This window comes from Eriocheir sinensis, chromosome 68, assembly GCF_024679095.1.
Source record: "Eriocheir sinensis breed Jianghai 21 chromosome 68, ASM2467909v1, whole genome shotgun sequence".
NCBI classification, from domain to species: domain Eukaryota; kingdom Metazoa; phylum Arthropoda; class Malacostraca; order Decapoda; family Varunidae; genus Eriocheir; species Eriocheir sinensis.
Window position 1 is genome coordinate 4,080,157 of NC_066576.1, and position 12,500 is coordinate 4,092,656.

The following is a 12,500-nucleotide window of genomic DNA, read 5'->3' on the forward strand; positions in this document are numbered from 1 at the left end:
GATTCAGGTCAGGATGAGGCTCCCGTCGGCCGCCCTTGGGAACACCTGCAGCCCGTCCGCCGCCACGCCCCGGCTGTCCCTGGGCACGGGGCCGCCGATCACCCTGAAGCCAGCAGCGTCGGCCACGTATCGAATCACCACCTGGACGCCCTCGGGACTCACCCAGCTGTAGGGAGAGAGAGGGAGGGAGGGTAGATGTAGTTCGTATCCATAGACTCCTTCGGCCCTCACAATCTCTATTTCCCAAGGCCTCACGGAACAACTAAACTGTCTTATAATAACCGGAAAAGAACGCTGAAAAAACAAATCTCTCCTTCCTGTCGCTTGTCTCTTACTCACGACTGTCTGAAATCTATAGACACAAAACACGAAGAAACTGATTATCTCGTTACTGCCGCACGGAACACCCAAACTGTCTTATAATAACCGGGAAAGGACGATGAAGGAACAAATATCACCTTCCTGTCGCTTGTCTCTTACTCACGACTGTCTGAAATCTAAAAACACAAAACACGAATTAACTGATTATCATGTTACTGTCTCACGGAACACCCAAACTGTCTTATTATAACCGGGAAAGGACGATGAAAAAACAAATCTCTCCTTCCTGTTGCTTGTCTCTTACTCACGACTGTCTGAAATCTATAGACACAAAACACGAAGAAACTGATTATCATTTTACCGTATCAAGCAACACCCAAACTGTCTCATAATAACCGGGAAAGGAAGATGAAAAAACAAATTCTCCTTCCTGTTGCTTGTCTCTTACTCACGACTGTCTGAAACCTATAGACACAAAACACGAAGGAACTGATTATCATGTTACCGTCCCACGCAGCACCCAACACAATCTTAACCGGAAAAGGACGATGAAAAAACAAATGTCAAGTTACTGTCTCTGATCATTTTAACGGGGCGAAGGTACACACGCGACTGCCTCAGAGTTATGTCCACAACACACGAAGGAAATGACACCACGTTACCGCCGCACGCCACACCCACACACTCTTAACCGGGAGAGGACGCTGACGGGAAATGAAAGTCGAGGAAAAAGCAAAACCACAAGACTCACTCCACACCGTAGCCTGAAAAGAGGCGCCTGGCCATTGGAACGTGCCCAGCAATCACTGTTAACCTCTCTCAGACACGCACGCGACAAACTCAAATAATCGTAACCGGGAAGGGGCTAAGGCAGTGGCTGAATGGTTAGCGTGACGGCCCCGCGTTCAGGAGCTCCAGGTGGCCGCTGTCACAGTCACTTTGTTTGTTTTCATCGTTACCAATGGCGGCGATCGATGCTATAGAATTTCCACTTAAGACTGGCCGATGGGGTAGTGGCGGCTGCGGGGTTAGCCAAGCGCTTACCACATAACCTCTCGCCTGCTCTGCAGCCGCCACTACCACCAAACCGGAAGAACCTTGGGCCGACCATCAGGACCCACCGTGAAAGCGGCCTATGGGTCGCGACAATAAAATAAAATAAATAAATAAATAAAAAATAGTCTGAAAAAAAACAAAAACACAACCACAAGATTCTGTCACACGCCACACGGAGCACCCATAGCCGTAAAGCAGCGTCTGGGCATTGAACCGTGTCAGGCAATCACTGTTAACCTCACTCCCGCACGCAGCGACACGCCCCGGCCGAAAAAAAAGCGTCCCAGGTGGCAAGATGACAGTCACCGCATCACACACGACTCGTAACGGGCCACGGAGCCGCCGACGCACGCTTCCCACTTAATGACAGCCCGGCGAGAAGGACCTTTATCTTAACCGCTACGCCGCACGCTCCTCACCCCTCGCCGGACGTAAAATTACCCGCGACTTTGCACACAGGGATAAAAAAGTTATACCTAGTCATGTTTCTTGTAAAAGGCGGTGGCCCAGTGGTGTGAGAGAGAGAGAGAGCGTATAGACAGATAGATGAATTAGATGAGAAATTCGTTCAATACATTTCCATACGTATTTAGAAAGTGTGTGTGTGTGTGTGTGTGTCTGTGTGTGTGTGTGTGTGTCTGGGGCAGGGAACTTACGAGGAATCTAAAACAAAATCGTAAATGTCAGACTGAAACGTTTGGAGAAGTGTATTAGTCTGTCACGAACACGAACGAAACAAAACTTGCCCCCCAAAAAACCTTTAGGGACGTTAGTGGCTGAATGTCCTGCCCCATCACGCGCACGAAATTGATGGAGAGAAAAAAATAACTTGGAAAAATACAAACTTCTAAAACGTTACTAAGATGAATGGCCTGCTCTCTCTCTCTCTCTCTCTCTCTCTCTCTCTCTCTCTCTCTCTCTCTCTCTCTCTCTCTCTCTCTCTCTCTCTCTCTCTCTCTCTCTCTCTCTCTCTCTCTCTCTCTCTCTCTCTCTCTCTCTCTCTCTCTCTCTCTCTCTCTCTCTCTCTCTCTCTCTCACGTTTGTAAGCTGAACGTTCTGTCTCACCACGCGTCTATCCAAATCCCTTAGGCAAGAGTTGACCAGCATCTTCACTCTTTCATCTATTTCGCTAGTAAAATCTAAAACAGCCTTCCTCTTGCCGATGACTTGAACGCTTTACGGAGGGGAGTATCAGCTGGACACCTCTCTAACCTCTCCACGCGCCTATCCAAATCCCTTAGGCAAGAGTTGACCAGCATCTTCACTCTTTCATCTCTTTCGCTGGTAAAATCTAAAACAGCCTTCCTTCATCTGTATTTCCTCTTGCCTATGACTTAAACGCCTTACAGAGGGGAGTATCAGGACACCTCTCTAACCTCTCCACGCGCCTATCCAAATCCCTTATGCAAGAGTTAACCAGCATCGTCACTCTTTCATCCCTTACCCTGGTGGCTCTCTCTATATACTTCCACTGTCATATTAACAGGAGGAGTGACATAGCAGGCTTTCGCTGTATATATATTTTTTTCTGCCCTTGAACAGCCTCCGTTAGCGCAAAATACGAAATGTCTAGATCAGTAAACGATGCATATCACAGACTTATAGTGAAACGTTCGTGTGTGTGTGTGTGTGTGTGTGTGTGTGTGTGTGTGTGTGTGTGTGTGTGTGTGTGTGTGTGACCTCGGCTCCCCCCCTTCAGTGACCTTCCCTTCCCCCGGCACGCGCTGAAACAATTCCCCGCACGGACGTGACCTCAAGGGGAACACTGGCTGCTCGAGACTCCAAAAATGTTATAGGAAAGAGAATATCTGATCCTTCTCCTCCTCCTTCTCTTCCTCCTCTTCTTCTTTACTTTATTCCTCCTCCTCCTCCTCCTCCTCCTTTTCTTCTTTCCACTACTTCTCCTCCTTCTTCTATTACTGTCATTCCTCCTTTTCCTGCTCCTGTTCTTCTTCTTCTTCTTTTTCTTTTTCTTTTTCTTCTTCTTCTTTTTCTTCTTCTTCTTCTTTTTCTTCTTCCTTCTTCTCCTCCTTTTTCTCCTCTTCTTATTCCCGCGGTTTCTCTTTCTTCATCTCCAATCATTATTATTATTATTATTATTATTATTATTATTATTATTATTATTATTATTATTATTATTATTATTATTATTATTATTATTATTTTCATTACTACTACTACTACTACTACTACTACTACTACTACTACTACTACTACTACAACTACTACTATAGACAGATGCTCTTACACACACACACACACACACACACACACACACACACACACACACACACACACACACACACACAATAGTCTTCCTACCGCATTTCTGGACCATGTTTTTTTTTATTTTTTTAGCAGGAATTGAATTATGTTTTTGTTCTTGTTTGTTTTTATCCTTGACGTGACTCCTGTTCCTGGACACACACACACACACACACACACACACACACACACACACACACACACACACACACTATTATATAAAGAAAAGCTGCTCCACTTTTTTCTCTCAAGGCTGAGGAGGAATTTTGACGCCGAAGAGGAAGGGAGAGAGAGAGATAGATAGATAGAGAGAGAGAGAGAGAACACGGAAGCCAGGGGGAAAATAGGTACACACACACACACACACACACACACACACACACACACACACACACACACACACACACGGCCTTTCCTCTCTCTATATCGCTCACTCTTACGACATCGTGTAACTTAATTCTCTCTCTCTCTCTCTCTCTCTCTCTCTCTCTCTCTCTCTCTCTCTCTCTCTCTCTCTCTCTCTCTCTCTCTCTCTCTCTCTCTCTCTCTCTCTCTCTCTCTCTCTCTCTCTCTCTCTCTCTCTCTCTCTCACCCACCTGTAGGCGCCGAAGACAGCCTCTCCGGGTCGGCCATACTGGAACTGTTCTTGGTCAGGGGTTTCAAAGGCCACCACAACCCCCGTCCTGTCCAGCCCCCTGCCGCCCCCCCTGCCCCCCAGCTGGTTCCCCCACACCCCACTCCACTGCCCCCCCCTCGCCGCCGCCGCCTCCGTCCCCACCGCCGCCGTCGCAATGATCGCCGCCGCCACCATCAGGAGCAGCGGTCTCGTTTTCTGTGGAGGGAGAGAGAGAGTGTGAGAGAGAGGGAGTGAGGGAGGGAAGGTGGGAGTAAGGAGGGAGGAAATTCGAATCTGTAATCTAATTTAATGTATTTATGTATGTATATATGTATGTATGTATGTGTATGTAAGTATCTATGTATGTATGTATGTTTGTATGTATGAATATTACTACTACTACTACTACTACTACTACTACTACTACTACTACTACTACTACTACTACTACTACTACTACTACTACTACTACTACTACTACTACTACTACTACTACTACTACCACTACTACTACTACTACTACTACTACTACCACTACTACTACTACTACTACTACTACTACTACTACTGTCATTTATTTTCATCATTGTTATCATCATTTCTATCATCATATTCTCGTCCTTCACACCCCACTTATAAGGTCATTAACGCTCACTACCAACGAACCCTAAATAATAATAATAATAATAATAATAATAATAATAATAATAATAATAATAATAATAATAATAATAATAATAATAATAATAAAAACTCGTTATCGTATCCAACCCCATTAGTCGACACAGGAGGAGGATCGAGTCTCATTAGTATTGGTAGACCGATTGCATTTTAATCCTCCTGTTTTTGTTTTTTTCAGCGTCTGTCTGTCTGTTTGTCTGTGTCCGTCTGGTGGTATTTTTAAAGTTCAAGATCAGAAACAAAAGAGGAGGAGGAGGAGGAGGAGGAAGAGAAAGGAAAAAAGATAGAAAGAAAGAGGAGAAGAAAAGGGAAAGAGAGAAAAATACAGAAATTGATGATCGGGAATAGCCTGCCCTGTTACCTGGGGTGCACTGACCAGATAGACTAACACACTCCACTTCTTTCTCCCCTTTTACAGCGATACATTTCATCTCATTCGTGTAATAAATCTACAAGGTTACTCACTCGTCCACTTCCCCTCCTGTGCTTTATGCTCGTCAGTACAAAAGGTCACCGGAGTAGATTTCACGCTGGCAACATCGACTCACATTCCAGTTTCCTCTCTCTCTTTTTTTAAGGGGCTTCGTGGTGCAGTGGTTAGCACATTCGGCTCACAACCGAGAGAGCCCGGGTTCGATTCCCGGGGGGAGTGGAAAAATTTGGGCGGCTTTTCCGATACTCTACACCCCTGTCCACCCAGCAGTGAATGGGGGTTGTGTCCCGTCTCCTGGGGTCTGTTTCCTTCTCCTACAATTCCTTCCCCCTCCTGTCTCTCTCCGGCATATGACCACAGATGTTGCGCCGACTAAACGAAACTTTCTAACTTTCCCTCTTTTTTTACAACTTCACATCCATCGTACTCTTGTATTCGTTTTATCCAATTATTTCCTGCTGTGTCACCGCCTCGTTATAAAAGGTCAAAGAAGCTGATTTCGTGTTCACATACTCTTAACTAATTCAACCATTCCACTTTCTCTTCCGTGGAGCAGTGGTCACCGTGCCTAGCTACGAATCTGCGGGCCTTGGTTTAAATTCCGGCCCGGGCAGTCGGCGTTCATCCTCCCTTCCGGGCTGGTCGATAAACCGGTACCTGGGGAAGCTTGGGGAAGATAAACTGTGGTAACCTCGATGTCACGTTGGCCCTGTGTCCCGGGTTAAGGGTTCCATCCCACCACGAAGCAAGGAAACACTTTACGTAGATTTAGAATTATGAAAAAGTAAAAGAAAACGGATTAAAACTAAGAGAAAACGGGAAAAAACAAACGGGTTACAAATATGAAGAAAAGATTGGAGTTATGAGAAAAAGAAAACGGATTAAAACTATGAGAAAACGGGAAAAAAACAAACTGGTTACAGATGTGAAGAAAACGAGAGAAAAAAGATTGGAATTATGAGAAAAAGAAAAAGAAAACGGATTAAAACTATGAGAAAACGGGGAAAAACAATCTGGTTACAAATATGAAGAAAACGAGGAAAAAAAGATTGGAATTATGAGAAAAAGAAAACGGATTAAAACTATGAGAAAACGGGGAAAAACAAACTAGTTACAAATATGAAGAAAACGAGGAAAAAAAGATTGGAATTATGAGAAAAAGAAAAAGAAAACGGATTAAAACTATGAGAAAACGGGGATAAACAATCTGGTTACAAATATGAAGAAAACGAGGAAAAAAAGATTGGAATTATGAGAAAAAGAAAAAGAAAACGGATTAAAACTATGAGAAAACGGGGAAAAACAAACTGGTTACAAATATGAAGAAAACGAGAAAAAAAGATTGGAATTATGAGAAAAAGAAAACGGATTAAAACTATGAGAAAACGGGGAAAAACAAACTGGTTACAAATATGAAGAAAACGAGGAAAAAATATTGGAGTTATGAAAAAAAGAAAAAGAAAACGGATTAAAACTATGAGAAAACGGGGAAAAACAATCTGGTTACAAATATGAAGAAAACGAGGAAAAAAAGATTGGAATTATGAGAAAAAGAAAACGGATTAAAACTATGAGAAAACGGGGAAAAACAATCTGGTTACAAATATGAAGAAAACGAGGAGAAAAAGATTGGAATTATGAGAAAAAAAATAAAGAATGAAAGCGAAAAGAACAAAGACTAGATTTATGAGAAAACGAGAGAAAAATGATTAGAAATTACGACGAAACGAAGAAAAACTGGTTAGAATTGTGAGCGAGCGAAAAAGAAATGGTACAGAGCAGACGGGTTCGGAGATGAGCACCGTCGCAACGCGCATCCATAGCCTAGAATCCCGGCCTTACCTTCACTTACTTTCTTCTTTTCTCTTTATAATTGTTTTCTGCTTCGTTAATTAATTAATTTTTTTTTAATTATTTGTGTCTCAAGTGATCGATTAAAGGTCAGCGGAACAGATTTTACGGACATTTGCAACATTGTCAGACATTTTACGGACACTTGCAACATTGTCAGACATTCTACAGTAGTTTTTTTCCAGTTTTCTTTTTTTTTCTTCCTCCTCCTCCTCCTCCTCCTCCTTCTCTTTCTACCTTTTTCTTCTTTTTCCTTTCCTTTTTTCAGACTTCTGATTTTCTTCTTCTTCTTCCTATTCTTCATCTTCTTTCTTTTCTTCTTCTCCTTCTTTCTATTCTTTTTCTTTTCTCCTCCTTTCTCTCCTTTTCCTCCTCCTCCTCCTCCTAATCCTTCTACTTCTCCTCCTCACAATTCCGTATAATCAGTTTTTTCTAATGATTTTTTTTTCTCGCGCTTTGCATAACTCTTCATAATCAGGTTTTTCGTGTTCTCAAAGTTTTAATAATTTTCTCTCTCCGTTTTCTTCATAATTGTAATAAGTTTTTTTTTATTTTTTTTATTTCAACCACTTTTTTTTGCTTTCTCTTAATTCTAACCATTTTTTTTAGTTTTCATATAATTTTAACTTTTTTCTTCATTTCCTCATCATTTTAAACCATTTTTTTTAGCTTTTACATAATTTCAAATCAGTTTTCTCTCATTTTCTCATAATTCTAGTCTTTGTTTTATCGTTTTCATTCTTTATTTTCTTTCTTTCACTCATAATTCTAAAAGTTTCCTCATTTCCTCATCATTCTAATCAGTTTCCTTCGTTGCCTTATAATTCTAATCCGTTTTCTTCATTTCCTCATCATTCTAATCAGTTTTCTTCATTTCCTCATCATTCCAATCAGTTTTCTTCATTTCCTCATCATTCTAATCAGTTTTCTTCATTTCCTCATAATTCTAATCAATTTTCTTCATTTCCTCATAATTCTAATAAGTTTTCTTCATTTCCTCATCATTCTAATCAGTTTTCTTCATTTCCTCATCATTCTAATAAGTTTTCTTCATTTCCTCATCATTCTAATCAGTTTTCTTCATTTACTCATCATTCTAATCCGTTTTCTTCATTTCCTCATCATTCTAATCAGTTTTCTTCATTTCCTCATCATTCTAATCAGTTTTCTTCATTTCCTCATCATTCTAATCAGTTTTCTTCATTTCCTCATCATTCTAATCAGTTTTCTTCATTTCCTCATAATTCTAATCAATTTTCTTCATTTCCTCATCATTCTAATCAGTTTTCTTCATTTCCTCATCATTCTAATCAGTTTCCTTCATTTCCTCATCATTCTAATCAGTTTTCTTCATTTCCTCATCATTCTAATCAGTTTTCTTCATTTCCTCATCATTCTAATCAGTTTTCTACATTTCCTCATCATTCTAATCAGTTTTCTACATTTCCTCATCATTCTGTTCAGTTTTCTTCATTTCCTCATCATTCTAATCAGTTTTCTTCATTTCCTCATAATTCTAATCAGTTTTCTTCATTTCCTCATAATTCTAATCAGTTTTCTTCATTTCCTCATCATTCTAATCAGTTTTCTTCATTTCCTCATAATTCTAATCAGTTTTCTTCATTTCCTCATCATTCTAACCAGTTTTCTTCATTTCCTCAAAATTCTATCTCGTTTTCCTCATCATTCTAATCAGTTTTCTTCATTTCCTCATCATTCTAATCAGTTTTCGCTCGTTTCCTCAAAATTCTAATCGGTTTTCTCTCGTTTCCTCATCATTCTAATCAGTTTTCTTCATTTCCTCATCATTCTAATCAGTTTTCTTCATTTCCTCATCATTCTAATCAGTTTTCTCTCGTTTCCTCCTAATTCTAATCCGTTTTCTCTCGTTTCCTCCCAATTCTAATCCGTTTTCTCTCGTTGCCTCATAATTCTAATCCGTTTTCTCTCGTTGCCTCATAATTCTAATCCGTTTTCTCTCGTTGCCTCATAATTCTAATCAGTTTTCTCTCGTTGCCTCATAATTCTAATCCGTTTTCTCTCGTTGCCTCATAATTCTAATCAGTTTTCTCTCGTTGCCTCATAATTCTAATCCGTTTTCTCTCGTTGTCTCATAATTCTAATCCGTTTTCTCTCGTTGCCTCATAATTCTAATCAGTTTTCTCTCGTTGCCTCATAATTCTAATCCGTTTTCTCTCGTTTCCTCATAATTCTAATCAGTTTTCTTCATTTCCTCATAATTCTAATCAGTTTTCTTCATTTCCTCATAATTCTAATCCGTTTTCTTCGTTTCCTCATAATTCTAATCCGTTTTCTCTCGTTGCCTCATAATTTTAATCCGTTTTCTCTCGTTTCCTCATAATTCTAATCAGTTTTATCTCGTTTCCTCATAATTCTAATCCGTTTTCTCTCGTTGCCTCATAATTCTAATCCGTTTTCTTCGTTTCTTCATAATTCTAATCCGTTTTCTCTCGTTGCCTCATAATTCTAATCCGTTTTCTTCGTTTCCTCATAATTCTAATCCGTTTTCTCTCGTTGCCTCATAATTCTAATCCGTTTTCTTCGTTTCCTTATAATTCTAATCCGTTTTCTCTCGTTGCCTCATAATTCTAATCAGTTTTCTCTCGTTTCCTTATAATTCTAAGCAGTTTTCTTCGTTGCCTCATAATTCAAATCAGTTTTCTTCATTTCCTCATAATTCCAATCAGTTTCCTTCATTTCCTCATAATTCTAATCAGTTTTCTTCATTTACTCATAATTCTAATCAGTTTTCTTCATTTCCTCATAATTCTAATCAGTTTTCTTCATTTCCTCATCATTCTAATCAGTTTTCTTAATTTCCTCATCATTCTAATCAGTTTTCTTCGTTTCCTCATCATTCTAATCAGTTTTCTTCATTTCCTCATCATTCTAATCAGTTTTCTTCATTTCCTCATAATTCTAATCAGTTTTCTTCATTTCCTCATAATTCTAATCAGTTTTCTTCATTTCCTCATAATTCTAATCAGTTTTCTTCATTTCCTCATCATTCTAATCAGTTTTCTTCATTTCCTCATCATTCTAATCAGTTTTCTTCATTTCCTCATCATTCTAATCAGTTTTCTTCATTTCCTCATAATTCTAATCAGTTTTCTTCGTTGCCTCATCATTCTAATCAGTTTTCTCTCGTTTCCTCATAATTCTAATCCGTATTCTCTCATTTCCTCATAATTCTAATCAGTTTTCTTCATTTCCTCATAATTCCAATCAGTTTTCTTCATTTCCTCATCATTCTAATCCGTTTTCTCTCGTTGCCTCATCATTCTAATAAGTTTTCTCTCGTTGCCTCATAATTCTAATCCGTTTTCTCTCGTTGCCTCATAATTCTAATCAGTTTTCTTCATTTCCTCATCATTCTAATCAGTTTTCTTCATTTCCTCAAAATTCTAATCAGTTTTCTCTCGTTTCCTTATAATTCTAATCCGTTTTCTCTTGTTGCCTCATAATTCTAATCAGTTTTCTCTCGTTGCCTCATAATTCTAATCCGTTTTCTCTCGTTGCCTCATCATTCTAATCCGTTTTCTCTCGTATTCTCACAATTTCCATCAGTTTCCCCTAAAATGTCGCTGCCCGCCTCACCTTTGTTGCCGCCCCCGCCTCGGCATGTCGCGCTAATTAAGTACAGGGGGAGGGGGAGGCTTTAGCATACCCGGCGCCCTCGACCTCCCCTGTGCCCCGCCCCGCCCCGGAATGCCCCGACACTATGATTTCTGCTCAATTTCGTTATGCTATGTAATTACACTTTTTTTTTTCTTCTTCTTCTTCTTCTTTTTCTTCTTCTTCTTCTTCTTCTTCTTCTTCCTCTTCTTCTACTTCTTCTTCTTCTTCTTCTTTTTCTTTTTCTTTTTCTTTTTCTTTTTCTTTTTCCTTTTCTTCTTCTTCTTCTTCTTCTTCTTCTTCTTCTTCTTCTTCTTCTTCTTCTTCTTCTTCTTCTTCTTCTTCTTCTTCTTCTTATTATTATTATTATTATTATTATTATTATTATTTTTCAACCCCAAAATTACCTAAGGCTGCCCCGGCCTCACCCTGCCTTACCCTACCGTCCAGAGCCACCCTGTCACCCCTGCTTACGTATGGGGGCGCGTCGCTTCACTCACTCGCCGTTTCCCCCGAGCAAGCACCCACGCACCCACTCCATCCCAAGTCCTTCCTGGTTGGTTTGATAGACTTAATCCCCCATCCATGAGATACGTGGGCGTCCCCTTGCACTTGGTCTCCTCTGCCACCCTTGCCCTACAGCTAAATCCTCTGTCATGGTGTTTTTATATATATGTGTGTGTGTGTGTGTGTGTGTGTGTGTGTGTGTGTGTGTGTGTGTGTGTGTGTGTTTCAGTCTCCTGTTTGTGCGATCCAGTCTCCTATGCTACGGACTCCAGCCTCGTCTTTGTGGATTTGAACCTAATTTTTGTACGATGCATTCCAGTCTCCTGTTTGCGCATGCTAGCTCCTATTAGTGCGTTCTAGCTCCTATTAGTGCGTTCTAGCTCCTGTTAACGCATTCCAGTTCCTTTAGTGAGCGTTCCAGTCTTCTTCTTTCCCTCCAAAACCCAGCGGCGGATCCTGTACACCTAACGCCCTCTGTCCTCCCATTCTTCTGTTAAGCGTTTCAGTCTCCTGTTAGAGCGTTCCAGTCTTCTGTTTGTGCGTTCCAGTCTTCTGTTTGTGCGTTCCAGTCTCCTGTTAGAGCGTTCCAGTCTTCTGTTTGTGCGTTCCAGTCTTCTGTTTGTGCGTTCCAGTCTTCTGTTTGTGCGTTCCAGTCTTCTGTTTGTGCGTTCCAGTCTTCTGTTTGTGCGTTCCAGTCTTCTGTTTGTGCGTTCCAGTCTTCTGTTTGTGCGTTCCAGTCTTCTGTTTGTGCGTTCCAGTCTTCTGTTTGTGTGTTCCAGTCTTCTGTTTGTGTGTTCCAGTCTTCTGTTTGTGTGTTCCAGTCTTCTGTTTGTGCGTTCCAGTCTTCTGTTTGTGCGTTCCAGTCTACTGTTTGTGCGTTCCAGTCTTCTGTTTGTGCGTTCCAGTCTTCTGTTTGTGCGTTCCAGTCTTCTGTTTGTGCGTTCCAGTCTTCTGTTTGTGCGTTCCAGCCTTCTGATAACGAGTTCCAGCTCCTATTAGTGCGTTCCAGTCTTCTGTTTGTGCGTTCCAGTCTTCTGTTTGTGCGTTCCAGTCTTCTGTTTGTGCGTTCCAGTCTTCTGTTTGTGCGTTCCAGTCTTCTGTTTGTGCGTTCCAGTCTTCTGTTTGTGCGTTCCA

General features: G+C 40.7%; 1 protein-coding gene across 1 annotated transcript in view; it reads right to left on the bottom strand.

Moving 5' to 3' along the window:
• LOC126988168 (endocuticle structural glycoprotein SgAbd-9-like) overlaps window positions 1–12,500 on the bottom strand; it is a 28,279-nt gene that overhangs the window by 1,282 nt on the left and 14,497 nt on the right. Inside the window, exons 2-3 of the mRNA XM_050846042.1 lie at window positions 4,239–4,474; window positions 1–166 (exon numbers count right to left, since the gene is read on the bottom strand). The exon at window positions 1–166 is cut by the window's left edge and continues 1,282 nt beyond it. Of these exons, the coding sequence (XP_050701999.1) occupies window positions 4–166; window positions 4,239–4,474 (399 nt within the window). The 3' untranslated portion in view covers window positions 1–3. The remainder of the gene's footprint in view (window positions 167–4,238; window positions 4,475–12,500) is intronic.